The 26,538-nt window shown below is 53.8% G+C and overlaps 12 protein-coding genes across 12 annotated transcripts; 9 read left to right on the forward strand and 3 right to left on the reverse strand.

Moving 5' to 3' along the window:
* Nucleotides 1–258: 258 nt before the first annotated feature.
* On the forward strand, nucleotides 259–1,507 carry V2A60_007858 (mitochondrial carrier domain-containing protein; the record flags this gene model as incomplete). Its single annotated transcript, XM_083259138.1, has 5 exons — nucleotides 259–358; nucleotides 420–440; nucleotides 559–690; nucleotides 763–910; nucleotides 1,006–1,507. The coding sequence occupies 5 exons, from the start codon at nucleotides 259–261 to the stop codon at nucleotides 1,505–1,507; spliced, it is 903 nt and encodes a 300-aa protein (XP_083115264.1).
* A 212-nt stretch (nucleotides 1,508–1,719) lies between these two features.
* V2A60_007859 (ubiquinol-cytochrome c reductase complex assembly factor 2) lies at nucleotides 1,720–2,231 on the reverse strand (the record flags this gene model as incomplete). Its single annotated transcript, XM_083259139.1, has 3 exons — nucleotides 1,720–1,863; nucleotides 1,939–2,127; nucleotides 2,211–2,231. 3 exons carry the CDS (start codon nucleotides 2,229–2,231, stop codon nucleotides 1,720–1,722), a joined length of 354 nt encoding a protein of 117 aa, XP_083115265.1.
* Nucleotides 2,232–2,795: 564 nt separating this feature from the next.
* On the forward strand, nucleotides 2,796–3,913 carry V2A60_007860 (metal homeostatis BSD2 family protein; the record flags this gene model as incomplete). The annotated part of the gene is made up of 3 exons (XM_083259140.1): nucleotides 2,796–2,816; nucleotides 2,877–3,287; nucleotides 3,350–3,913. The coding sequence occupies 3 exons, from the start codon at nucleotides 2,796–2,798 to the stop codon at nucleotides 3,911–3,913; spliced, it is 996 nt and encodes a 331-aa protein (XP_083115266.1).
* Nucleotides 3,914–4,489: 576 nt separating this feature from the next.
* On the reverse strand, nucleotides 4,490–5,650 carry V2A60_007861 (uncharacterized protein; the record flags this gene model as incomplete). The annotated part of the gene is made up of 1 exon (XM_083259141.1): nucleotides 4,490–5,650. The coding sequence occupies one exon, from the start codon at nucleotides 5,648–5,650 to the stop codon at nucleotides 4,490–4,492; it is 1,161 nt and encodes a 386-aa protein (XP_083115267.1).
* Nucleotides 5,651–6,810: 1,160 nt separating this feature from the next.
* Nucleotides 6,811–7,656, forward strand: V2A60_007862 (protein-L-isoaspartate O-methyltransferase; the record flags this gene model as incomplete). Its single annotated transcript, XM_083259142.1, has 3 exons — nucleotides 6,811–6,912; nucleotides 6,970–7,448; nucleotides 7,506–7,656. The coding sequence occupies 3 exons, from the start codon at nucleotides 6,811–6,813 to the stop codon at nucleotides 7,654–7,656; spliced, it is 732 nt and encodes a 243-aa protein (XP_083115268.1).
* A 532-nt stretch (nucleotides 7,657–8,188) lies between these two features.
* V2A60_007863 (uncharacterized protein) lies at nucleotides 8,189–8,791 on the reverse strand (the record flags this gene model as incomplete). Its single annotated transcript, XM_083259143.1, has 1 exon — nucleotides 8,189–8,791. The coding sequence occupies one exon, from the start codon at nucleotides 8,789–8,791 to the stop codon at nucleotides 8,189–8,191; it is 603 nt and encodes a 200-aa protein (XP_083115269.1).
* A 2,077-nt stretch (nucleotides 8,792–10,868) lies between these two features.
* On the forward strand, nucleotides 10,869–11,657 carry V2A60_007864 (uncharacterized protein; the record flags this gene model as incomplete). The annotated part of the gene is made up of 1 exon (XM_083259144.1): nucleotides 10,869–11,657. One exon carries the CDS (start codon nucleotides 10,869–10,871, stop codon nucleotides 11,655–11,657), a length of 789 nt encoding a protein of 262 aa, XP_083115270.1.
* Nucleotides 11,658–12,127: 470 nt separating this feature from the next.
* On the forward strand, nucleotides 12,128–13,081 carry V2A60_007865 (aromatic alcohol reductase; the record flags this gene model as incomplete). Its single annotated transcript, XM_083259145.1, has 1 exon — nucleotides 12,128–13,081. One exon carries the CDS (start codon nucleotides 12,128–12,130, stop codon nucleotides 13,079–13,081), a length of 954 nt encoding a protein of 317 aa, XP_083115271.1.
* A 2,696-nt stretch (nucleotides 13,082–15,777) lies between these two features.
* On the forward strand, nucleotides 15,778–17,585 carry V2A60_007866 (uncharacterized protein; the record flags this gene model as incomplete). The annotated part of the gene is made up of 2 exons (XM_083259146.1): nucleotides 15,778–15,925; nucleotides 15,982–17,585. The coding sequence occupies 2 exons, from the start codon at nucleotides 15,778–15,780 to the stop codon at nucleotides 17,583–17,585; spliced, it is 1,752 nt and encodes a 583-aa protein (XP_083115272.1).
* Nucleotides 17,586–20,938: 3,353 nt separating this feature from the next.
* Nucleotides 20,939–21,660, forward strand: V2A60_007867 (uncharacterized protein; the record flags this gene model as incomplete). The annotated part of the gene is made up of 2 exons (XM_083259147.1): nucleotides 20,939–21,143; nucleotides 21,212–21,660. The coding sequence occupies 2 exons, from the start codon at nucleotides 20,939–20,941 to the stop codon at nucleotides 21,658–21,660; spliced, it is 654 nt and encodes a 217-aa protein (XP_083115273.1).
* Nucleotides 21,661–23,860: 2,200 nt separating this feature from the next.
* On the forward strand, nucleotides 23,861–24,584 carry V2A60_007868 (uncharacterized protein; the record flags this gene model as incomplete). Its single annotated transcript, XM_083259148.1, has 2 exons — nucleotides 23,861–24,074; nucleotides 24,133–24,584. 2 exons carry the CDS (start codon nucleotides 23,861–23,863, stop codon nucleotides 24,582–24,584), a joined length of 666 nt encoding a protein of 221 aa, XP_083115274.1.
* Nucleotides 24,585–25,414: 830 nt separating this feature from the next.
* V2A60_007869 (NuoI/complex I 23 kDa subunit family protein) lies at nucleotides 25,415–26,442 on the forward strand (the record flags this gene model as incomplete). Its single annotated transcript, XM_083259149.1, has 5 exons — nucleotides 25,415–25,710; nucleotides 25,830–25,857; nucleotides 25,932–26,024; nucleotides 26,092–26,290; nucleotides 26,366–26,442. 5 exons carry the CDS (start codon nucleotides 25,415–25,417, stop codon nucleotides 26,440–26,442), a joined length of 693 nt encoding a protein of 230 aa, XP_083115275.1.
* Nucleotides 26,443–26,538: the final 96 nt, after the last annotated feature.

A 26,538-nucleotide genomic window follows, 5' to 3' on the forward strand; every position in this document is an offset into this window, starting at 1 on the left:
TTTTCTTGTAATTTATAATTCATTTAATGTCGCATACATGTAAGCCGATGCACAACAAGCCACGCTGAAGTTGATAGAGTGCTGCGGCTGGCTCTGCCTGCAACGTTGCCGGGCGGTATCGGCGCTAAATCTCCCGGCCTGCCACTCTTAAGCCTGGCCACCCGCTAACCAGAAAGCCGACACCAGCATCACCAAAACCTCGGGTCCCGACACCACGACTTTCATCAGCCTTGCACCTGCGCCCCCGAACCCGCAACAATGGCATCGCAAGCGCAAGGAGCCCCGAGCTCCGACAAGAAGAAGCCCAGTCCTTTGCGATCCATCATTGCTGGTTCCACGGCTGGTGCCATTGAAATTGGTATTTTCCCTTGGTCGCTCCCGGTCCGATTCTCTGAAGACAACGCTGACGCAGTTTCTAGCCATCACATACCCCGCCGAGTGTACGTCTTTTGACCCTTTCTGTCCCCTCCTCGTCGCAACAGCCCATGGCCGATTGAGGCTCACGAGAGCACAAATACTCGGACAAGGCGAACAAAATTGCTAATGCTCATACTCCAGTCGCCAAGACCCGGACGCAATTGAATCGCCGCCTTGCCGAAGGAAAGAAGCTACCATGGCCGCCCTTTGGCGCACAGTGGTATGCGGGATGCACGACGCTGATCATTGGCAACTCTGCCAAGGCTGGCATCCGTACGTGTGCCGCTTTCCTCCCTGCGCGGTGACGGCGTGCGGCCTGCACCATGCTAACACGCCCTCGTCTAGGATTCGTCGCCTTCGATCAGTACAAGAATCTTCTCGCCGACGAGAATGGCAAGCTCAGCGGCCCGCGTACCGTCCTTGCGGGCTTCGGTGCCGGCATTACGGAGTCGCTCCTCGCCGTCACACCCACCGAGAGCATCAAGACGACGCTGTAAGTCAACGACAGAACGGCGACCCCCCCCCCGTCCGAGCGCTCACAGGCCTGCGTGCCCATCTGACACCATCTCTCTCTCCCGCGCTCTATAGAATCGATGACCGCAAGTCGGCCAAACCACGTATGCGCGGCTTCCTGCACGCCGTGCCCATCATTGCACGCGAGCGCGGCATCCGCGGCTTCTTCCAGGGCTTCGTGCCGACGACGCTGCGGCAGTCGGCCAACAGCGCCACGCGCTTCGGCTCCTACACCTTCTTCAAGCAGATTGCCGAGTCGTACACGGCGCCCGGCGAGAAGCTCGGCACGGCGAGCACCTTTGGCATCGGCGGCCTCGCCGGCCTCGTCACCGTCTTCGTCACCCAGCCCCTCGACACTCTCAAGACGCGCATGCAGAGCCCCGAGGCCAAGCAGCTCTACGGCAACACGTTTCGCTGCGCCGGCCTGATTCTGAAGAATGAGGGCATCCGCACATTCTGGAGCGGCGCGGTCCCGCGCCTGGTGCGCCTGGTTATGAGCGGCGGCATCGTATTCACCATGTACGAGAAGAGTATGGAGCTCATGAACAAGCTTGATCCTGAGATGAAGTACTTGTAAAGGTTTGGGCACGTGCAAGGAAAAGTGAATCGCAATAGAATTCTTGTGACTTTTTATATCAAGTTCCAGCCATTCTTGTCTTTAGGCAATTGTTACAGATATTATACAGCTATTATCCAGTACTTTAACATGGTCATTTTTCTATTCCCAACCCTATGCGCCGATGAATGCGAACAAAAAAAGAGAAACAGAAATTATGAGATCGTCGAGGTTTATTGCAAACGAATCATGCCCGAGAGTCGCTTGCCGAGGCGGCCAAACCAGGAGCGGTTCGGCGCCTCTTCGATTTCGCGCACCAAGTCGTCAAAGTATGTCGGCTGGCTCTTGGGCTGCAACATCGGACCTCGCAGCTTGTACTATTAAAACAGGTTAGCAAAAATCGAGGACAGCCGATGGCCGATCCGAGCCGTGCAGGTGGTTGCCACGCATACCCGATCCTTGAACTTGTCCTGTATGAGAAACTGCAGCGCCCTCGCCTTCAGAATCTCCTCCCGCTCCATGGCCGGCGTGTACTTCTGAAACCGCGCGTCGACCGTCTTGCCCAGCACGTCCTGGAGCTGGTAGTCGGGTCGCAGGTCCTGCTTAGGCCATTTCGCAAAGACATCGGAGTAGATGCGGCGCTGTGAAGTTTGAGAGGGTAGATGTCAGCATAATTCGATTGTGCAATCCACGATTGGCGAGTCTAGAAATCTCTGGAACGTACAGCAAGCGATCGTGTTGCCATGGTCGAGGCTTTGTAGTCTTTCACTTAAACTTGCAGCGCAATGCGTCTCGAAATCGCTTTTAGTCGAAGAATCTCGTACAATTAACAATCAAACTTGCGACGGTACAGTGTCACGCTAAGATATTTACACTGTCTTAATCCATATTATGGCAGGCAGACCGCACAGTGCATAGATGTGGGCCTCAGGCAGAAAGGAGACCCTCCCTGACTTACGTAGGCTCCGCCGGCGCTCCTCCAGTGTTTCCGACAGCCACTCCGCAATCAGGTGGCTGCCTCTTGGTGCTGCTCACGAGTCAACTCTACACAGCCTGCCAACCCTGAACAATGCTAATGCCTCTCCTATTCCCTTGAGTCTCTCCGCGATCACCCTTGTTTGATCAAGCGTATATGCGCTTGGCCTTCTTTGACGCCTTTTTCCTTTTGTCGCACTGACGTCGTGTCCTTTGTTTCGCTCTGCTATCCCTTCTTGGATCCTTCATCACCGTCGACTCAACCGTAACCCTACTTACCCTCCAAGCGTTGTCACCGCCCTAGGAGAATCAACAACATAGACCCACGACCATCATGGCTGGCCGATACGAACGAGTATGTCAGCAATCCGTTATTATTGTGCAACCGTTGTCTAATGACTTTTTAATTCTGCAGGTCAACGCCCGGGATGAGGACGATACTCAACAGCAACATAGCCTCAGCCAAGCCGTTCCCAACTCGCCACCACCCTCCTTCCGCTCACGAGCATCATCCCGCACGAGACACAACCAGGTTGACCCCGACCTTGCCGACGCGTTTGACAGCGACGATGATAGCGATGATGAAACCGACGACAGACAGAGATTAGTGCGCCAGTCGGCGACACCTGCCACGACGGCCAGCGGGAGCACGTCACCGACGGCTGCGCCCTATACGCCCCCATCAGCAGCGTCCGCAGCGTCTGCGGCATCAGCAGCGACACGAGGGCGAGTTGTCGGCGGCGGCGTTGGGACTGATGGCGTGTTTGCCAATATGTCGGCGCGGCCAGAGCGTGAGGCTGCCGCTGAAAAGGAAGAGATGCCACCTGTATGTACACGTCGCCCATTGCTGTCATATCTGCAATGGCCCAGCTAACTAACCCGCTTTAGACATATGAGCAAGCCGCCGCAGATTCTGCGCCGCCATACTGGGAAACGACAATTCTAGCCCCCGGCCTCGGGGGACTCGACGAAGTATACGTGGACGGCATGCCTGTAGGCTCTGTCTTCTCCTTCATCTGGAACGGCATGATCTCGACATCCTTCCAACTCGTCGGCTTCCTTCTAACATACCTGCTGCACTCGACCCATGCGGCCAAGAACGGCTCCCGCGCCGGCCTCGGCATCACTCTCATCCAGTATGGCTTCTATATGAAAGGCACCGTCGACGGCGAGCCCCCTGCCATGAACGGCCCCGACGGCTACGCCGAACCCCAGGATCCCAACTCGCATGATTTCAAGCCTGGTGACGTCGCGGGTGGCAGCACGGTCGACTTCACCGGCGGGGAGTGGATGTCGTACGTACTTATGATTGTCGGATGGTTCATTCTCATCAAGAGCGTCGCCGACTTCCTTCAGGCCCGCCGTCACGAACAGCTTGTCATGCAGAGCCCTGATCGTGGACTCGGTATTCCTGTCATCGCCGAAGGCGAGTCATCGGAACGGGTGGTCTGAGGACGCTTCACAGCGGGGGGTCGTTCCTGATTATCCGTTGCAGGGTTGTTTTTTTCGACAAGGGCATTGGTTTGGCGTTTTCCTGTTCTTCTACACCCTCTCTTTTCTATTACATGTACTATGCGGAGGAGTTTTTTTTGGTACAGAAACCCGGGACTGGTTCATCCAATCACGCTTCGGCGTCACCGCGCGACTCGCGAATATATTTCATAGCATACAGAGCAATATTTCATAGTTCGAACACGGTTGCACATGAGAACATATTTTTTCCTCCAAATTTTTGGTGACGTACAAGTTTGAGATCCGAATAGGTAGGGAAAAGGGTTTGTATTTGGTATCATAATTAGACGGCTAAATGCTATGCTAGGTAAGATGATTAATTTCTCACAATGACAATCTGGTTCTGCAGAGATTAAGGTTTACCCATAAGGGATATATATCCAGCACCAACATCAAAATAACTGACCCGGCATCCTCAGCAATGGCCACTCGTGGACACTATATATCATGCAAAGACGCACGTCAGGGCGGGGTCGTGCAGTCAACAAAGGCGTACGACCTGCGCCGCTTTCACCATCAGTTGGTGTCACCAGGCGACTTGGTGGAATTTCCGCGCTTGGGAGGAGAGGCAGAGCTTGCGGGGCTCTCATCGGGGTCTTGCGAGGCGTGGCTTTGCAAAGACTGGACAGGAGCGGGAGGAGGAGGCGTCGGAGCTGCGGAAGAAGAGGCAGCAACAACAGCCTTGTCATCGGAGGCAGCCTTGGGCGTCTCAGCAGCTGGAGTCGGAACAGGCGCAGCAGCCGCGGGAGCATCCGCGGCGGGGGATGCGGCCCGATCAGCAGGCTTAGAATCCGCAGCACCGGGAGCAGCGTCGGCCGACTTGGGAGCATCAGAGCCCTTATCACTGTTAGTGTCCGACCTGGCCTTGGCCGGCTCCGGAGCTTTGCTAGCAGGACTGTCATCCGGATCAGCCGCCGGCGCGGGGGCCGGGGCAGCGCCGGCGGGAAAATCAGGGGGCGCGGCGATGGCCGCATTGATGGCCGGTCCGTGTGGCGGTGGCGGGGCCCCGCCGGCCTTGCGCAGGCTCGCGGTGAAGGAGTCGCCGGCGCCGTTGGCGTTGTACATGTCCGGGTCGTTCATGGTGTTATTCTTGACGGCCTTGTCGTAGAGGCGCGTCAGGCGGGCGACCTCGCCGCGGACGGTGACCTGCTCGTCCGTGTCGATGGCGCCGTAGCCGTGGGCGCCCTCGCTGATGCCGAACCACATGACGGCCGAGTTCTCAATCTCGTCGACGACGCGGGAGAGGTCGTCGCGGAACATGCGGGCGCGCATGGGCTGGCCGCGCGACTTGAGGAAGGCGACGACGCCGGCGATGACGGTGTTGAGGGCGCCAAAGACGGTGATGAGGATGCGGCTGCTGTTGCTGGCGCCGAGGCCCGTCAGGGCCGCGCCGAGCACCACCTGCGTCAGCAGCAGCGTGTTGATGACCGTCGCCGTGAACATGTACGTCAGGCTCTGGCCCTTGCGGCGCGCCACGGCCCGGACGTAGAGCGACTGCGGGTGCGCCTGGTACGTCTCGTCGTGCGGGTGGTTGAGCGGCCGCACGCCCACCAGCCGGCAGAACTGATCGTGGTGGTTGATGTCGGCGGCACCGCCGGGGCCGGGGCCGTTACGGAACGATCCGGGGCGAGGGATGAGTGGCTGCCGCTCCTCTTCGTTCATGGTCCGGAAGCTCATCTTGTTGGTGTTGGGCTGGCCCTGGGAGTGATTCCGATCAAGGGGAAGATGCTTCGGAGGGGAGGGGAGGCGATGCTGTCGATTCTCCGCGGCTCCTAGCTGCCGGGAACCTGACGGGGCAGAGTTCGTCGTTGGCATGAAGGGCTAGCTCTCACCGTGCTCTTGTTGCTGGTTTTCTCGTCCCTTATTCCTTCCCGCTGGCGGCAAGCAGCTTCGTTGGTTGGTTCGTTGGTTGGGAAGGTGGGCGGGCGGGAAAGGAGAGGGCACTCCTGTCGGTAGCTCGCTTCAAGGCGGAGCCACGGCCATCGGGGTTCTTCCCAGTAAGTATGATAAGTACCGGTGAAGGCGTGCTCGCAGTACATTCTACTTCAGTACTCCCTGGTCTCGATGCTAGACTCTTTTTCCGCCCCCTGGTGGAGGCCGCTACTGGTCATAGCTGGCCTCATGTGAGTTGTTAGACATGGTTGGAAATGAGCCAGGCGGTAGCGGCGGTGGGGGGCTGATAAATGATAGTAGCATTGGGCAGATAAGTTCTTGGCCCCGTGAGTGTGCCGGTCAGTGCATTGTCTCGGAAGAGGGACTGTCGTAGGCAGATTGGAGAGCGGTAGACGCGCACTCGCTCCGTTGGTGCAGTGTATGAAGAAACAAAAAGCTGCAGCTAGATTTTGATGAGGGAGCTTAATACCAAGTAGAGGCACTGTGGCGGCCCAAAAGCGTTGTGTGGAGTTGAAGAGCCGCAAGTGTCCCCGCACGAGCTTGGCTGGTGGCACGACAAGATGAACGCCGCATCGCCACTGGCCTCGTTCGGCTGCCCGTCTTGCGTCAGTCACTGAATTCATCGACACATCCGCTCATATCAACGGGACCAGTGTCTCTACAGAGAATAATCTGCATACATTGGTACAAATAACCTGTGCGGCCTCGGCTTGCTGCTCGATATCAGATTCATCGGCCTTGTTCCCCATCGCTCAAGGCACGTCCCCACTCTCGGCCGTGAGCCGTTCGATCCATTTTGTACTTGGTAAATTGAGAGCCTCGGGGTGTCCACCGGGCTTTTCAAACTGGCCTCTCCTGCGGCACCAGTCTGGAGGTTTCTAGGCTCGTGCGGTGGTGGCTCTCGAGCTGCCTTCTCTACTCGGCTGCCGCGACGAAACATCAAGATGGCGTGGCGATGCTCGGGCTCCACTAACAAGGAGCTCATTGAGAATATGTGGAGGCACAAGCTCATCAGCGATACGCGTGTAAAGGAAGCCTTCATAAAGGTACATTGCTTCCAGAATACTCGTTGTGCTACTATGTACTGACCGTTTGCTGCGCAGGTGGATCGTCACCATTATGCTCCATCCAAGCCGTATGAAGACTCGCCTCAATACATTGGCTACCAAGCCACCATATCTGCTCCCCATATGCATGCCATAGCTCTGGAGCATCTCATTTCCTTCATGATGCCGTCCGCGGCCTCGCCGGCACCGCGCGCCCTCGACATTGGGTCGGGCTCGGGCTACCTTACCCATGTCATGGCCGAGCTGGTTGGCACACGCGGGCTGGTGGTCGGCGTCGAGCACATTAATGCACTGCGGGACAAGGGAGAGGCCAATATGCGCAAGAGCGCGGAGGGCGCTCAACTCTTGGATTCCGGAAAAGTCAAATTCATTGCGGCAGATGGCCGAAAAGGTCTAAACGAGCCAGCAAGAAAGGGTGAGGATGAGTTTGGCACACAATGGGACGTCATCCACGTCGGGGCGTCTGCCAGTGAGGTGCATGATGAGTTGGTTCGTCAGCTGAAGTCACCAGGATGGTAAGTTGCTCACAGTGTCTCTTGTTCGTGAGATCTCTGGCTAATAAATGCGTCCAGCATGTTTATTCCCGTCGAGGACGAGCGTGATCAGGACTCGCAGTATGTGTGGCGCATCGAGAAGGACAAAGATGGCAACATCTCGCGAAAGAGGCTCTTTGGAGTCCGCTATGTTCCACTTACGGACGCTCCAGAGGAGGAAATCTTTTAAACAGGCAGTAGCTCTGATCAATTAGTCAATTTTGACCATTATTCACAAATGAAATCTTTCGAATCTCGGGCGTATCTAGGGCGAAACGACTGCTAATCCATTTGTTGATTAGAACTTCTGTCAGATCGAGACCCATTTCGCCCCAGTGACTTACTGGCATTAAAAGTGCCGCGAGCTCAAAGTAAGGGTAGAGAGCCGGAGCTTTCTAGCTACCAGCGCGAAGACGAGGAAGAAAGGCGGCCTGTGGCTTGTGACATAAAATAGCTTTCATTATTCATACTAGCAGCCTCTATAACTAAAATCATTGAATTGACCATTGCGCCGCTCTATTATTAAACATATTTTGATCTCAAACTGAGATGAGAGGTATATCCATTAATGCAAACCGAGGGTGGCCAGAGCGACCCATACAAATAACCCCAAATTGAACGGTAAATATAAAAATCCCAAAAGAATGTTGTTCTGTCTTTCTCGTAGTGGAAAGCTTCATGTGACGCTAAAAGAAATTTTTTTCCGTGTTGCTTGTGTTGTCTTAGAAGAGATACAGAGCGCCGACGAGCATGGCGATGCTGGCGGCCCAGGAGACGGAGTTGGCGGCGGCGGCGGCCACAAGAGGTGGGGCTGGCGAGACGCTGCCGGAGCCGGCGGGGCCGGCGGGGGAAGAAGTGGGAATGGTGACGGTAGACAGAGGCGTCGAGGTTGCGAAGCCGGAGAGGGTGCTGTTCTTTCCGTTGAAGGGTCCGTGGGGCTTGCCGGTGGCGGCTGGGTGGGCCGGTGCAACGGGCTGCTTGGGGATGTGCGGCTCGGGGTCAGCGGGCGCGGACGCGCCGGACGGGAGGGCGGCGATGGCATCGGCAGCGGCAGCAGAGGCCGGGGCGGGAGCGGGAGCGGGAGCGGGGGCGGGGGCGGGAGCAGCAGGACCGCGAGAATCGGAACCGGCAACAGGCAGGGCGGCCGCGGTATGCTCGGCGCAGGGTACGCTGACGTACTTGGTGGCGGCGGCGCAGTCGCTGACGCTGGCGGGGCAGCTGGTCACTGTCACGGTGTTGACCACGGTGACGGCGTCCTGGGGCCCGGCGATGGAAGCGGTGGCGGCGGAGACCAGCGCACAAGCGATGAAGACGGCGTTGAGCATCTTGACAGGGCTGTGTGTGTGTGTGTGTTTTGGTAGAGGAGACTGTGGAAAAGATGGAAGAAAGTCTCCTTTTGAGTTTTCGCGACTGCTATTCTGTAAAGCTCAAGTATTGATTTGCAGACGTTGGTGTGTAAGAGTTGGTGTGTAGAAGCTGTATTAAGAGCTGGCGTGTAAATATTTATTGTGTAGGTGCCGGTGTGCAAGCGTTAATGTGCAAGTGTAAGTGTGTCTGTGTTGAGAGTGTGAGTGATGATGAGAATGAAATTTGTCCGACGAGGGAAGAACCAACGTCTTAATATACTAAAGATTGGTTCAATATCAATTCTACATTTCCCATGTTAAGCGACCACGAGGCAGGATCAGCCGTGGTAACCAATGAAGGACAGCCACCGTCTTTGCAGATTAGCCGACGTCTGGCATGAAGAGACAGCCATGATGGGCAGGGAAGCAGACAATAATCCCACTTTACAATGGCGGCGCGCGGCAGCTGAGATGTGGGTTAGGTAGGTGGCAAGCATCTACAAACGGCCCTGGAACCAGCATGCGCAGGTAAACTATTGGACTCGCTGCGATCTGCGGCGGGAGAAGGTTGTGAGCGTGAGCTGGCGAGGCGGGCAGCGGGCAAGCGAGGGAAGGGATGGGCAAGAGGAGGTTGGTGGGCGGCAGAACAAGACGGACCGCAGGCCTCCCCCCCCCCCCCATGTGCCAATCCGTTCCAGAAGGCGGCAATGCGGGCAAGTCTATTTTTGAGCGCAAGGGGCGGGACAGAAGCCAAGAAATGCACAGCGACTAGTCAGGTATTTTATTTACTGGGTGCTGGGCGCACGGAACAATGTTCGCATATCTATGGGCGTCGCATTCCAGTCAAGGGCGGGCAAGTGGAGAGACAAAGTGATGGCGAGCGCTGCATGGGAAGGGGGGGAAGGGGGCGCCGGGCGATGGAACGATGATGGGCGCGCCGGGAAGAAACCATTGAACGGAGGGCGATATAGAGTTTCCAATAGAGTAATGGCCAACAAGAACAAAAGCAAACCTTGTCCTCCTGTCGTATCATCGCTCCTTGACGCTGCGAACCCAGCTCCGTTACGCTGCGTGCTGTGAAGCAACCTCCAGTAACTGGTTAGTACTCCGTACAGTACACCACATCAGCGTCGGCCGAGAACAAAATTGGCCCAAAGAAATTGGGTGGCTGCTATAGTTACTGCATTCCAACCGCTAATCAAGCTGAGCCCGTGGGGCACGATCGATCTTGTCGGGCTTTATTAATCGCCTGGCAATTCCATCTGTCCGTGGTCGCTCCACAACCACCCGGATGCATAGCTCTGGCATGCCATCTCAGTCATTGAAGCTACCCTTTTTTTTTCTCCCACAGCTGCTTTACTATGTACCTTTGTCTTCACGCTATGAATGCCAATATGCCATGTCTCAAGCGCTCTGAAATTTATTAGGCTTTGCTGGCAGGCTGGCAAGCTGGCTGGCAGCACCTGAATCTTTACAATGCCCTTGTTTAAGACAAGCCCCACCCACACTCGCCGCTCCCGGCAGAGGGCCGAAGGGCTGAAAAGTCCGGGGCCACGGGCGGGTTGACTGGCAACTGGCTACCCAGCATCCAAGCATGCGTGTCAGAGATGGAATAACAAGTAGTAGAATAGAATTGTTATTGCAAAAGGATGTTTATCTCTATGTGTCTTATAGTTACCATTCTGTGCTTTTTTTTTTTTACTTCTCTTCTTTTTCACTTTTCTGTGCCAATTGCAGCACCGGCTGCACCGTCATCGGTTGAACGCTACCGTCGCTGGCGTCGTTGAGCGGGCGTGTAAGCCGAATGCGGCCTCAGACGTCAACCGCAAAAGAGTAGCTCGGTACGAAAGCATGAAACGATGCAAAGATTGAAAACAGAAAGATGCAAAGAAAAAACCTCATCTTTTCGAAGCCCTCGTCTCCCTTTTCTTAAACAAATGTCGGCAGCGCTGCGATTACATCTTCTTCTTCCATCTTGCACAACCCCCGTATTATCCCAGCTCAATAGTTGAAGCCGTTATCGAGCGCCGCGCACTTGGCACTCAGCCCGTCGACAATGCTTATTTCGACGCAGAACCCCATCGTCTTCATCGCCTGCATCGTGGGCCTGGCGTTTCTCGCCACCACCATCTGGCTGGGCTACTACATTATCCGGCACCGACTCTACCGCCCCAAGCGCTACGACGCGGAGCAGCAGTACGTCGTCAACTGCGTCGACATGACGCCGCCGCCCGAGTCGTCGCTGCCGCCCGAGTACCGCCACCCGCCCGTCTACTGCGCCGAGGACCTCGCCTGCCCGCCGCCGTCCTACCAGGCCGCCCTGACGCGCAGCACGGTCCCGACGCCGCACGAGATGGACGTGCTCCGCCGCCGCCTCCACAAGCTCCAGCGCCGCCGCCACCGCCGCGGCGAGACCGACGCGAGCGGCTGCGAGATGGCCATCCGCGACTCCGAGATCCTCTGCCTCGCGCAGTGGATCGAGCGACTCGAGATGCAGGGCGAACAGGAGGCGGGGCAGCAGCAGCAGCCTCACGTCGCGCCCGGGCCCGACGCCGGCCGCCGCCGGGTCGCGAGCTTCGCCCCGTCGTCGGGGAGCGCACCGGTGGCGCTGCCCGCAAGAAGGGCCACGATGCGGTACTCTTCCACTGCGCAGGAGGTTTTCCTGCGCAGGTCCGCTACACAATCAAGCATTATATATCACGGCCGGACGAGCGACGAGGCGCCGCCTCCAACGCCAACGGCGGCGGCGTCGCCCAGCCTAATTGGTGATGCGCATTTCCAGCCCGGAATGCTGCAAGAGCAGCTCACAAGGTCAATGCCAGACAGGTGTTCTGGTGAGCCATGATCCTGGCAGAATTTCAGTTGTCATCATAGGAAAAAGTCTAGTTTGTGTTCATATACCTGCCCTTGAGATCATCATCACTTTTTTATCCTGCGTGGAAAGAGGCGCGGCCAAAGAGGAGCCGGCGCCATGTAAGTGGGAGCAGCAGCATTGTCTTGATAGCATCATCACCTAAAGCTTAGTCCTTAAACTTAATACAATAAGCTTACGAGCCAAATCCATTTAATTAGTGCTCTTTCAGAATTGAAACTTTGTCAGTCACGTCACACAGCACGCCTTGCATAACCACATTCACCCGCCTTGGCCGTAATCGGTGCCCCGCCGCCGCCGCTGCCGAATCTATTACCCCACGGAAACTGACGTAGCCCTCTGTCTGCTCCAGCTCCTTTCTCACACGAGCTCAGTTTTTTGCCCTCCCCTTCCACCAGTCAGTCACCCCCCCTTCCGCCCTATTCCAAAAAAAAGGATACATCATGTCCGCGCCAATCGAAAAAGTCTGCCTGGTCGGGGCCAACGGGTCGCTGGGCTCCGTGATCCTGGACGCGCTCGTCGCCGAGGGAACCTTTTCCGTGTCCGTCATGGTGCGGGCCAACTCGAGCTCGACGCCGCCGGCCCACGCCGCGAGCGGCGTCGTCGCGCGCATCCCCATCGACCCGCGCTTCGACGGGCCCGAGCTCGCGCGCCTGCTCGTCGGGCAGGACGCCGTGGTGGCCGCGTTCCCGGTCCAGGACGTCGGCCAGCACCTGCGGCTGGCCGAGGCGGCCTACAAGGCGGGCGTGCGCCGCTACATCCCGGCCGACTACGGCTCGTGCGACGCGCGCAGCCCGCAGGCGCAGCGCCACCTGCAGCTCTACCGCGACAAGGCCGCCGTGCAGGCGCGGTGCGAGGCGCTCGCGGCCTCGGCGGCGCGCGACCGCGTGCCCTTTACCTGGACGTCCATCGTCTCGGGCCACTTCTTCGACTGGGGCCTGCGCAACAACCACCTCCAGCTCGACGTGGCCGCCCGCAAGGCCCTGGTGCTCGACGCCGGCGTGACCCGCGCCTCGGCGTCGACGCTGCCGCGCGTGGCGGAGACGGTCGTGCGCGTGCTGCGCCGCCGGCCCGACGAGACGGCGAACCGCTTCGTCTTCGTCCAGAGCTTCTGCCCGACGCCGCTCGAGGTCGTGGCCGCGCTCGAGCGCGCCACGGGCGAGTCCTGGCACACGGCGCACGCCGACTCCAACGCCTTCCTCGAGCGCGAGACCAGGGCCCTCGACGCCGGCGACGAGCACGCCCTGCACAACGTCGTCTTCGTGCTCGGCGCCGTCGACGCCGACTGGACGCGCCGCGACGAGTTCGCCATGGACCTGCTCGGCTTCGAGGACGAGGACCTGGACGCCGTCATCGGCAACGTCGTCAACGAGTTACGGGCCAAGGGCTTGGCGTGAGAATGCGTGACTTGGATCGCCAATGGGAAATACGAGCGTGGAGGCGTGCAACACCTCATTGCTCGGGTAACTAGTCGACTTTTTTCACGCAGCATGGCCGTTGGCTCCTGCTACTCAGGCTACAGATGCAAGGTGATGAGCTTGCTCTCCGGTTGCAGCAGGTAGCCAATGAGAGAAGCAGCCGTCTTTGAAAGGATTCACATTCTCGTATTCGCCCTGGTTGCACTTTCAGCTTTTTATGGGTAGAAATGATGGTGTGCCGACGATCGGACAGCCTAGTTGATTAAATATGACGAGCCATGACATTTCTTGACAGCAACTGGGACACACAATAGAACCAACCATCGCCAGTCTTCCATCTAGCGATTGCGCTCAATCTCTTTGGTCTTGTTTAATTCTTGTTCAATTCATCCGGGCATTTTGGAGCTGCTTTGGCCTTTTTTTTTTCCGAACCGTATACTCGGTAGGCAAGATACATCACCAATCGGTTGCGCATGGACATGTACCCCTCCATGCCAAGACGAGCTGATCACTTCTAGTGGCATGTACTTCTATTTTCGGCCACAACAAATAGGTTTCTTAGTGCCGTGCGGAGAATTATTCCCTAGTGATGGCTCGTTCTTGGCTGATGCGGTCGAGAAAATCCTTGCGTAGTTGCCCATGCGTCTAGATGAGTCGAGGGAGCAGCTCGGTAGTTATATAAGGCTGATGCTCCCAATGGCAACATGTTGAATCATCAAAACAGGACACGCTACTTTAAGTACATCAGAAACAAAGTCCAATTTCCAATCATGAAGTTTCTCCCTGTTTCAGCCATTACGATTTTCGCCGGGTAAGACGACTCTGGCTGCTGTGCTGGCTTGCAATGTCACTTCTGGTCTAACATTTGAGCCCGTCTCATGTCCTAGCCTCGTCGCCGCCGATGAGCCTTGCCCCACGGTGACAACAACCGCCGAGGTGTGCAGCACTTGCGTGGTGCTGGCCTGCTTGGCCATATCGACCGTACCTGTGCCTAGCGGCTGCAGTGTGGCCACCTCGACCGTCTCCTACCCGTGCGCCGGGAGCAGGTGCCCGGGGGGTTGCGCGTCGACGAGCTACATCTACTCTCTGGACTGGCACGATCCAACCGTGACGCCGCCCCAGCCGACGGCCACCGATGGCCCGGCCTGCCGTGTAAGTCATTTCTCTGGGCAAGACCCGCAGTCGTCTCGCCAGGGTCAGTCAATGAGCGGACTGCTTCACTGCTCACTAATAAGATCCCCCAACACTTGCTGACTGAGTTGCAGCCCAACTAATGGCTGTGTGAAACGCAAGCTGATAAAGATTGTCACGGCGGTCGACGCGTATTGATTGAGTAGTGATGTGTCTGGCTGGCTTGTAGCACAGTACACAGCTCTGCTGCCTTTTATCATTCTTCCTACCAATTATTTATTTTTATTTTACTCATTTTTCTTAATTTCCAGAAATATGGTTGCTCGATTTTATTGTTCTCACTATAATGATACCAAGTTTACCTTTTTTTATTTTCTTTTTTTGCAGACTCTGGGCCACCGTGTCCGAAGCCTGGGTTGTGAGGCAGTGCCGTGGCCTACCAAGTACTTGGCCGGCCATCGGCTTGTCCATCCCACCGCAGGCCGATCGAATGAATTCATTTCCAAGCGAAGCGGTGTGGCGTGGTCATCTCTCCATCGAAAAGCATGTACGGAGTAAAACTTCTTCTATTAACGGCCCCAGTTGCCACGTCTCCCCCTCCCACATCACGTCGACAGTACCGCCGACCTTCAGCAGAAAGCCGATATCAGACCAAAATAAGAACAAGGGGCTTCGCTGCGATTCAGCTAGCGCCAAGCCCAAGCCCAAGGCTGCTGGGCAAGGGCATGCTAGCTGACAAACAAAGCCAAAAAGCTAAAGAATTGGGCTCAGATGCCGTTGCCGCGTAGACTGGCGACGTCATGGGCTGGGGCACCCATCAAAGGGTCGCTGGAGCTGTGGCCAATGTCGCCCTTTTTCGCCACGAACATACTTGAAACAATGACTCGAGACACGGCGGCATGAAGCCATTACCTGGAAAGACACGCTTGGGCTACGCGCGGGGGTCTTGGTTTTCATTTTGCGAGTTTATTTGGTTTTTTTTTTCTTCCCTCCCCCCTCTTATCTCTTCCTCTGGCCTATATGTGCCTGCTGTGCGCGCGTGCCGCCCAGTGAGTGACTGGGCCTTTGCTGGCACAGCCCCGGCGGCTGACGTCGCTGGGCTAGCAAATTTCCCTACTGCCACGGCGCATTCTATTAGTAGCTTTGTTGTTGTTCCCTTGTATGCCCGACAAAGGGGATCATGAGACCACACAACAAACCCAATTCCTTCAAATTACGGACGCCGCCTTGTGCATAACCAAATCTCGCTCGCGCACATCTTTCTATCATCTCTATCACTCGCTTCATCCAGTCGTTCCCGTTTCTTTGAGCTCGGTACCTCCCGAATCCCGCCCCGCCCTCGTGTGTCATCCTCAGCTCGAAACTTCACGGCCGCCCGGGCTGTGTGTACTTGGACTGGTCGAAGCCACATTTCCTCTCGTCACATCTCTTGAGACTTTTTGTCATTTCGGGTTTGTCTGCTTCATCGTCTCAGCATTCTACGCATCTCGAGCTCCTGTACCCGCCTCGCATCCACGTCAAACCCCGACAGCAATCAGGCCGCCATGGCCGCCGCTTTACAACCAAAGGAGGCGCTTTCGCTCGCCGAGCTGAACCTGCTCGCTGCGAACCCACCCCAGTATCCAGAGAAGCCTCACGAAGACAAACAAGAGCCCCTGGTGCTATACATTACTAGGGTGCCGGGTACACGAGGTAAGCTGTGAGACGTGCGCACTTGATGCTTCGTATGGGTCACTAACAGACGGCAGACATTGTCCTCTCCCCATTAAAGCCCTCCGAAAAGAACATTGGTTTTGGAGACATTAGCAGCTCGCTCTACTATGTTCACCTTGATCTGCCGAGCAACGAAGTCGTCGCCCCGACCGCCTTCCGAAATGACGAGACAGGTAGCACGAGCGACAGAAGCGCTTCGGTCATGACCATTCCTCGCAAGCCTTTGCCCGATACTGCGCAGTCTGTGGCGCCAGATAATGCGTCCAGCTCCAAGATGAACCTGTTGGCACCCGTGCCCAATGGCCGCCAGCGCGGGGCTTCCGTGACATCGCAGGACGGATTTCGCCCGGCGCTCTCTTCGTCGTTGGCAACCGAATCACATATACCCCCGTCCGACGCCGACGAACCTGGCCCTGCTCAGCGGCTGCCTCCGTACGTTCAGGCTCCTCCCATTCGCAAACCTGTAGGGCCTAGAGCCATGGTTCCGTCCATGGCCGTCTCGGACAGCTCACCCACGACAGCCACGGGTGGCCGATTTCGATCCCACAGTGCCGCCAGCGCTCTCAAGGAAACACGTGACGCGCGCCATAGCTACACTAGCCGCTCACCGTCCCCTAGAAAGACAAGTGTTGTTTCGGTCGAGCCCGGTGAGCCCTTTTCTCTGACGTTGATTCGACGGCAGCCTGGTACAGACACACAGTGGAATGTCGGCAGAGTCACTTCACGGCAGCTTGATCCGCCCTGTCAGGGCGAAGAGCAAGTCTCCAGTCTATTCAAGTCGGGTAGTCCTCATGATGGCGTGTCCACAAGTAGTCCGCCCATCAATATCAACCTCGAAAACTCCGGCTACGCCAAGTTTCGTCCCTTTTCGAAGCGGCGCAGCCTCGACGCTTCTAACCCGGCATCACTGACATCCAATGCTGCCGACTATGAATTTGCGGCGCCGGAAATCGGCGTCTTTTCTCGGCAGCTCCAAATGGGTTATACCAAAAGCCTCATGTCGAATCTCAAGGACAAGTTCCAGAAGCTTGAGGAGCAGATCAACAAGAAGGGTCATGGCCGAAGCGACAGCGACTCGTCTCAAGAGCTAGCCAAAGAGCAGGTCACAACAACCACTGGGCAAGCTGGCCCGGGAATGAAACCTCGTGGGTATACGTTCACGAGCCCCTGGGATGGCAAGTGCGATTTTCGAACCGGCCATGCTGGTCGAAGTGTCCGCTGCTACCACACGCCACATGACCCCCAAAACATGTCATACAACCAGATGCTGGAGGAGCAGGGCATCAACGTACCCAGGCCATCTGCCACGGCTCTGAGCGAGCTGCGCTTCAACCTCCCGAGCACAGAACTTCTTGTCCACTCGGACCATGACGGCGCAAACGGCGAATCAAAGCTGCGCGGCCATTTCGCAAAGCTCCTGCGGCCGACCTCTGGGCATGATGCCGACGACGACGATCACGACGGCGCCGTCTCACCGTTTGACATCAACATTGGCGGAGAACGCGCAGGCGGTGGCAACCGCGGCAACAAGGCCAAGCTCGGGAAGCTGATCATCTACAATGACGGCCTCAAGATGCTTGATCTGCTCGTCGCTGCCAACATTGGTGTGTGGTGGGGAGCCTGGGAAAAAAGCTTCTAAATTTGCCATTCATGCCTAATGGCTGACTGTTCTTGGTTCTGCAGGACATCCAGTTGGCATGTTATCTCGATTTCTATCAGCCTGATTTCTTAATGTTTGCATATGGAGGAGCGAGCGGTATCATTTTTTTGGCTATTTAGGGCGAGCGCGCATCTATAGCGATTTTTTCTCCCTTTTCTGTCTTTTGGGAGTTTCTAGACGTAACATCAAGACCATAATACAAAACTTGTATGACTACCACAACACGGGATCAAGTAATGTTGCCAGCCCGGCTTGGCGGTGCTAATATGCTCTCTTTTCATCACCGCTTTAGCGGATATATAACTGATAAAATACTGACGCTGTCTAGGAATTGGGTGTCTAGTTTGATGGTAGACAGTTTTGTTTGCTGTCCGACTTTGCACGGTGAACGAGTTCCCATGGCCTAATCAGCGTAGCGATAGATTTTTGTTTTTTTATCTTTTTATTTTTTTTATTTTTGTTACCCGGTGATTGCTATCTATAATTTCGTGAAGAAGCTGATCAAGGACAGGAGACATGGTCGCCGGGCTATAACCTTTCCGCCTTGCAACTGCCGCCTCGTCCTAACTGACCAGGAGCGCCAAAAATATGATGCCTTCTGCTAAAGTATGACGGAATGAAGGTATATTGAAATTTTTCTTTTTTTTTTAGCGTTTATAGCAAGCAAAGGAGAATGCAGCTTCGGCAATATTCCGCCTCGAAATCATGCAAATAGGACAAGTGGTTAGTGGTGTTGCTGGTCAAACAGCTTGAATAGCCAATTCAACAAGCAAGCCACTTTTGTGCCTACTGGTATTCAACTATATACGGTGTAAGTTTGATTGCTGTATTTTAAATATATACCAACAAGCCTTTGTTTCTTCGCAGCCCCGGCGTCATGGACACGTGTGCCAGCACGGAAACGAACATCCATGAGTAACAACTTCCCAGTCAATGATGAAATTCAGCCACATGACCCAGCCGAGATAATGTCACTGCCACGCTTCGGATGAGCCCAATCATATCTTCATAGACGTCGATTGCAATGTGGATTCGGCCGCGGCTACACATGTATGCTTTCAATCTCGACCTGGTAGGTTTACAGCCACTGTCGCCTTGTTCAATCGCAATTGCCTCGACCGGAATCTGTTCCGACATGAGAGATAAGTTTGCTTTTTTTGCTAGTCAATCTCACGACATGAAGCTTTCGCCTTGTAATTGCGTGCTCGACTTGAGGCTCTGCTGTTCCTCCTCTCTTTTCGCGTTGATGGCTTGGCGAGCATCAGTGCGCATGCAGCCATATACCACATCATCATTCAGGTCTAGAACACTACATTTGACTGATTATTTGCGATACTGGGTATGTCGCGCTTCAGACTGATTAGCTCCGGCTCTGGCCTAATAGTAGGTGGTAATTAGTTGAAGCTTGCTTCGTAGCGTCTTTTCTCTTTTGCTATTCCCCGAAACGATACCTTCGGGCATTAAAGCCACGAAATGAGAACCCTCATACTTCTTAGATGTAACATGATATTATCCAGTCAAATTATGCGCTTATCTTGCAGTGTAGCGTGCACATTGCCCTCCCAGGTACTGGTAGCTGGGGCCTGAGAAGAGACGACAGCCTCAGGGTCTAGAACTTATCCAGGGTGGTCTTCGTTTTCCGGCTAATTAATGATTAAAGTTTCTGCTTTAAAAGAGAAAACCCAGGTTTTTTTTTGGTATCAGCCTCAGACAGGTCCGGTCAAGTCGCAAGACCATCTTGCTTCCCTCTGCTGTCACATGCCGGCGAGGTCTGAGTAATGGGTTACATTACAGCATCGTCGTCATATGCGTTCTGGTATTTAGATTCCACGGGTTTTCATCTTGTCTGGCATCGAGACCTGCAATCGCGACCCTGATGTAACCAAAACATTCGTCAAGCAGGGGTCGCAACGCCAGACATAGTACCACTCTACATTGCAGTTTGATTCGGCCGTCATCTGCCGAGGTTTTTCTGGACTCGACTCATTGCGAGACATGATGGAAAAAATCCAGGAAGTGATGCGATGGAAATAACCCACAGCATGTCCTTCTCTCAGAGTAGACGACAGTGTGGTTTCACCACTACCAAAAATCATGGGCGTATCATTGATCCATACCGGAGTGGGACAATGAGGCTGAGAGCCTTGGATGTGCAGGAAGCGAGATACTTACCAGGGTCGGACAGAGCGGGCGTCATCACACAGTAACCCTGCCGTGTCAGTGCGTACAAAGACAGAGAATGGGCAACGCTCTTATCGTGTTTACTACTCAGTATTTTTCTAGGTGGCCAAGCAGACTTGTTACCAGCGTGCCATTCCATGTCATGTAAAAAAAAGAAATTATGCAAAAATTTCTACGCACACTCAGGTAGTTACTCAGTACTTACAGACGTATTGGGCAAATCGTGAGCTTATTGCATGCTTCGACACGCGTACACTAAACTTTCTTTCCCACGTGTGGTTTTACTAGGAATCGTGAGGGGGGATTTGTTCCTAACAGGAACTCGGGTTTCGCCAGCCTATCAACAGTCCTCCCGAAGCCCTAAATGTTGTGCCGCTTCCGATTTGCGACTATTGTACAGAGAATCAGCGACTCTTCCGTGCCTACTTTCCTTGAAGACGCCTCAATTTCCTCATTGGGCCGCACGTTGGCACTAAGACCATAAATCGAAAAACGTGTGGATGACGGCACCGCTACTAGTAATGGCGATCTGTGCATAGAGAGAACCTAGTAACCTGGCTCCCCGCAACATCTTCCGAGACCCCTAATAATGTGTGCCGTGGTCCCGTTTTGGCCCAAGGCTTGTCAGGGATCTATCAAGCTGTTGTGTGCCCACCTACGAGCCACAATGTAACCTCGCTCTGAAGTCCTGGCTCGACTTACACGCCTCACGAAGCACCTGACCAGATCTTCCGATATTTTGAGCTCCCATCATTTCGCCCAACTATCTGCCGCTGTGTGCCCCGTCTAAGAGGTATCCAATCAATTTCCATAATCATCTAGCGGCGGCATTTTTTTCTTATCAGCTCTGGCTAAATCGCCGCCCCATGGCAACATACTCTAACATTTCGTAGCGGAACGGTCACTGTCCAACCGTGATACGGACTTGGCATTATCGCCCAATAAAACTCAGACTGATATGTATCAGCTTTCATGTACTGTATTGACCAGCAGGGGTTCGATAAGTTCATTTTCACCGTGTATAAATAGAGGCCGCTTCCTCTCTATGTTTCAATCCATCTTGTTCCTCATTCCGCAGATCAAACATCATCATCAGTAACTCCTTTACACTTCCATTCAAAACAAATCGCCGGCTTACATTTTGCTTCAAAATGAAGGCCATTTTCTTTTCTCTTGCCGCTCTGGCCCTCACAGCTTTTGCTGCTCCTGCCGTCCAGGACGGCGCTGTCCTCGTTACCACTGTCGCCACCGAGAACGCCGGATCCATCGACAAACGCGAGAACTCAGGCGCTGCCGATATCATCAAAGCTCTGACTGAGGGTAACAACAATATCAAAGATATCACTGGCTCTATCAGTATGTTTTATTCCCTCATCTGCAATTTACAAGTGAAGAGTAGCAAATTAATTCGCCGCTTGTGACAGACTCTACCCTTGCCGATGTCCAGTCTGGCAAGACCTCCAAGGAAGAGGCCAGCAAGCAGACCAACGATGACCTCCAGAATCTCCTTGACGAGCTTGCTGGAATCTTCAACCAGGTCCTCAACAAGGTTGGCATTGCAACCACCAAGGGCGAGTTCCAGACCATATTGAACGAGGCCGGAACCCTTCTCAGTGAGGTCCTCTCCACCGTCAAGGTCCTTTTGACCCTTCTCGGCGCCCTACCCGCGCTCAACTCCGTCGTTCAGTCTGTTCTCAATCTGCTCTCCAAGATCCTCGTCGCACTCGCCGTCGCGCTTGGCACGGTCATTGTCCCCGGTCTACTAGCTATTCTATCTCCGCTGCTGGCTGCTCTCGGAGCTGGTCTCGTCGGTCCTATCCTGAATGTTGTCGCTGGCCTTGTTGCCGGCATCTCCCCTCCCGTCGGTGCTTAAATTGTCCATTGAGAATTCTACACTCCGAGGCTAGCCGAGATGAGTCTCTCCTTTATCCATTCTTGCTTTCTTTGCGCGAATCTTTCAGACCGCAGCATTTATTTTATGCCCAGAATAGAATCTCTTTGATGGATGTTGCTTTTCTTTCTTGTATTGTGTGATTGTAGATGAAACCTAGGTTTGTCTGACTGAATGGCTCGTAAAACACTAGGAAAAACTGCTTTCATCATGTCCAGTAATGCTGTTGACTTGCACCATACGAAAAGGGGAGTTGATTAGCCTCGTGTACATCATACATTCACGTTAGGTAGCCACGACTTCTACCGTGATCTAAGGAAAGTTACCTATTTATACAAAATGAATGAGTCCTCTGTCATGAATCAGTGCCCAAACGTGAAGTGTAAAGGTCATTGTGACAGGTCACCACACTATTAACCCCACAGATCAATTAAATCAGTGGCACTGCGCGTGTAAATCTTTCATTGTTAATTGTTGGCGGGTCATACAACAATAATAAATTCCCCGAAAACTAACTTTCACGTTTCCGGACAATAGTTCCCACATGGCAAAATCTAGACTTTTCTAAGCTGGATCCATTCACGGTGCTTAATATTACGTGATTGGTATATTTCTTTTTATTCTATTTCTTCCTTTTGGAAAGCGCCAACGTTGCGAGTCGGCAAAGCTTCCCTTGTAAATGCTCGATCTCACTAGCTTCCTTCCTATCGATGTGAGTGTGGCGCACACTCAAATCTATGTACAAAGTCGTTCACTAACTACTGTACTCCGTGGTTTGTTAGATACAGAACTATCAGCGCTTATTAGATCCAACGCTGCGCCACGCGAGGTTGTCCAAAGTATAGACGCGCCGCTGATTGTTAGCACAAATCGGCAACGCATTCCGTCCGTCTGGGCCTCTTCTCGGAAATAGCGGCTGATCACTGAGGAACGACCGAGAACTTGCGACCAACTGTCGAGCAGTTTAGTACGCTTTACAATACCTCGCTCTGAACGCAAGCTTACTTCGCCTATTGATCGAACACTGTAACGTTCCAGAAAGCCCGCTTGCGAAGCTATTGAACTTTCGCGTCGGCATCAGCATGTACCAAGGCAAGTCTACTTGGCTTTTCTGGAACCGAAAATAGTATATAAATCACCTGTCATTTTTACTACTTCAGGATAATGCTAGCGGATACAACGGTGCTCCGCCGATGCACCCCGCATGCTCCAAATCGTACTCTTATTTTTGCTAAATCAGGAATTCATGCGACTACTGAGTATCGCGCCCGAATTCACTCAAACTTTTCCGAATTCTTCCTTTACTAATAAGGGAACTAAATTTAGTCCTCGTCGAAGGATGATATGAAATTTCTGCCGCGGAACATGAGGCAACAGGACAACTTAAGAGCAGGCCCTACGATGAGTCGGCCGACGAGCACAGGCACACAAGTTTCGGGATGACGGCCTCCTCAGCCAGAACGCAATTCACCTTAATTGAATCAACTACACGCAGGAAAATAGGGGAAGATTTGTTGTACATGCTTCCTCCAGTGTTTTTCCCAAATTGTTCGATCCTTACATTTCGGAACAGCATGGTGGGGATGCGGAATTGCCGTGCTATTTACCTGCTATGTGCTTGGCAAATTGACTACACTAAATCCGGATTTGCCTCAAGCCACATTTTGTATACATTATAATAGCTTAGTCGGTCCAAGAATCACTGATGATTCAAGGGCGTCCTTGTTGCCCTTTTCGGGAGGTTGTTTGTGCATCTACGCTGGAGCGAAAGCTGAGAGTCATGCTAGTAACATCTAGTCTCAAGCCATCGGACGATAGCAATGCTAGATATTGCTAGGCTTGGGTCATAACTCCGGAGTAACAGTCGTCTAGGCCTTTTTTTCTTCAATGAAAATGAGATTGAGTCGAAAATATGACTTGTACTGTTGCATCCGGAGGCACGATGACATGACTTACAGCGGCACAGTCGTCCATCAAGGCCCTTCCCGAATCAATCGCATTTGGATCAGTATGATCACAGTACTTCTGTCAGTTTTCACATTGCATCTTTTTGAAAAGACGTTCGACAAGTATAAAGAGGCCACGAAATCGCCTTCCGTCTTGTTGTACTTCACCTTCAGACACAACCTCATCTCATTATCCAGCCTTCCTCACCAGCCAAGAACTCTCAACTCGCTCCAAAATGAAGTCCATCTTTGTTTCTATTACCACTCTGGCTTTCTGCGCCTTTGCTGCTCCCTCCGTTCCCTCCATTGCTGAAGAGAGCCTTGCTGCTCCCGATGCTGATGTTGCTCAGCCCGAATTCGCCGTTTTCAAGCGCGCGCAGACAACTGAGGATCTGATCAGCGCCATCAAGAAGGCAACCAACAACGTCAATACTGTTGGTGCAACTATCAGTGAGATCTACCTCGTTTTATGGAAGCGATTCCAATTTGTGCTAACGGAATGTCGCAGATGTGACACTCAGCAAAGTCAAGTCCGGTGCCATGACCAAGCAGGCGGGTAGCCAGCAGACGAAGAATGAACTTCAGAAAGTCCTTAACGAGTTTAGTAGCCTCGTTGCTCAGATCTTGGCTGCGTTTCATGTCGCCGTTCCCAAGGAGCTGCTTAAGCTTGTCGTGGATGCTGTCGATGGCTTTGTCCAGGCTGTTGTCCTCATTGTTGGTGCCGTAATCAACACAATTGGTTTCGGCGGCATTCCCCTTAGCTTTTTCACCATCGGCCTCAACCTCTTTACCAGCCTTTTCACTGGTCTTGTGGGCATTTTTGGTAGAGAGATTGCCGCTGGCCTTCTGCTCGTCACTAAGAATCTCATCGGCGGCCTCAATGGCCAGATGTCTACTATTCTGGGTCCGATCCTGAATTTCGATGCCGGAATTCTGAGCCAGCTCGTTCCTCGCCAGTAAAATATATGACAGGTGCATTACTCCCAAACATCGCCAGGAACTTTGGACCCGGTCAATCAAGCACTGGCTAGTTTATGATTTTGTTCTCTACCTCGGAATTAGGAATGGATCAAAAGGCAGTTGGGTTATTTTAGTTGTTAACATGTTGCAAATTATACTACTTGAGAATACTTTCGGATAAACACTTGCACTTGGTTGGTCTTTGAAATGTGTCACACGCAGCAGCCTGAATTAGCCATAGAACATCGTGCTGGTTTTGAGATTGTTGCTATACTAGCAACATAGTTTCAGGGTGCCGCAAGCCTTAAATAGTGTAATCGATTCGCTTGCGTTATTTTATTCTAACTTGTGTATCTTTTCTTCCGTTTCAACAGTGTAAGCCACCTACCTCCGTGGGGTACAGGACTTCATTGAGCACAGCAGCCACAAGCTCAAACAATATAAAATGCAGAAAAATCAGGCCATCATCGATTCCGAAAGAAATTTCTTCCCGCTACATTTTTCTTTTCGTCTTCTTCTTCTTCTTCCAGCGGTAAACCCGACTCCTTGACAAGGTCATCATATCGTCAAGTAGAGGCGCAAGGCACGTGCTGGAGCACGTGACCCTCAACTACCCAATCATGGCCCGAGCATTGTAATCCCGCAGCGCAACTTCAGGAAAATAAAGCTAATTGAACACCGAAACGATCCGCCCTCCAACCCGGCTCGCAACCAACCTCCAATCCAACCGCCATCGCCACCTCCAACTCCTCCCCGACGGGTCCCGGTGCGACAATCAATTGCACGCATCTCGTTGCAATTCGACGACAACCTCACCCGAACAGAGCGAGATGGCGCCGGCCCTGACTGCCTCCACGGCCATGCTGGCCCGCCGCCAGCTGACCCGAGCCGCCGCGACGACTTCGAGCTCGACCGCCGCGCTCCTCGCCCTCCGCGCCGCGGCCATGGCCCAGCAACGAGGCTATGCAACCCCCAACGGTCCTCCTCCGCAAAATTTCCGTCAGAGCAAACGCATTGAGTGGTCTTGGGACCGCGAGAGCACCCTGGACCGCGTGGGCAAGTTTTTCCTCATGACCGAGATGGCCAGAGGAATGTACGTGCTGCTCGAGCAGTTCTTCCGACCTCCGTATGTTTTCATCTCCCTGGAACTCCTGGACCATCATCGGCTCGAAAAGAGACGGCAGGCAAAGGATTTATCCGTCACCGTGGAAGAGAGGCTGGGGTCCGCTGACTGATGAATACCAGTTATACCATCTACTACCCCTTTGAAAAGGTACAATTGCAACCCGGAAATCAGGTCGCGTAGATGCGAAAACGAATAGAGCCGTAATTGACACTTCGATTCAGGGCCCCATTTCTCCCCGATTCCGTGGAGAGCACGCCCTCCGCAGATACCCCTCAGGCGAAGAGCGCTGCATTGCGTGCAAGCTCTGCGAAGCTGTATGTAAACTTATGCGCCGATTGCATCGTGTCATTTTTCCTAACCAATCTTTTTTACCCTTTACAGATTTGCCCTGCTCAGGCCATTACCATCGAGGCCGAAGAGCGTGCCGATGGCTCCCGCCGTACGACCCGCTACGATATCGACATGACGAAGTGCATCTACTGCGGCTTTTGCCAGGAGTCGTGCCCCGTCGACGCCATTGTCGAGAGCCCGAACGCCGAATACGCCACCGAGACGAGAGAAGAGCTTCTTTACAACAAGGGTATGTGCACGTTCGATGGCAAGGCCAACAACCTTTTTTTTTTTTTTCTGTCAAACAATTCTAACCCATTTCCAGAGAAATTGCTCTCCAACGGCGACAAGTGGGAGCCCGAGCTAGCCGCTGCCATCCGCGCCGACGCCCCCTACCGATAATTTCTCATAGCACAACGCATAAGCTGCTTCAAAAAATTCCCTGCAATTTTTCCCCCTCTGTATGATTTAGCAAAAAACCTCCAAATGGTGTGTTAT

The sequence above is a fragment of the Cordyceps javanica genome, chromosome 5 (assembly GCF_051103115.1).
Source record: "Cordyceps javanica chromosome 5, complete sequence".
Classification (NCBI taxonomy): domain Eukaryota; kingdom Fungi; phylum Ascomycota; class Sordariomycetes; order Hypocreales; family Cordycipitaceae; genus Cordyceps; species Cordyceps javanica.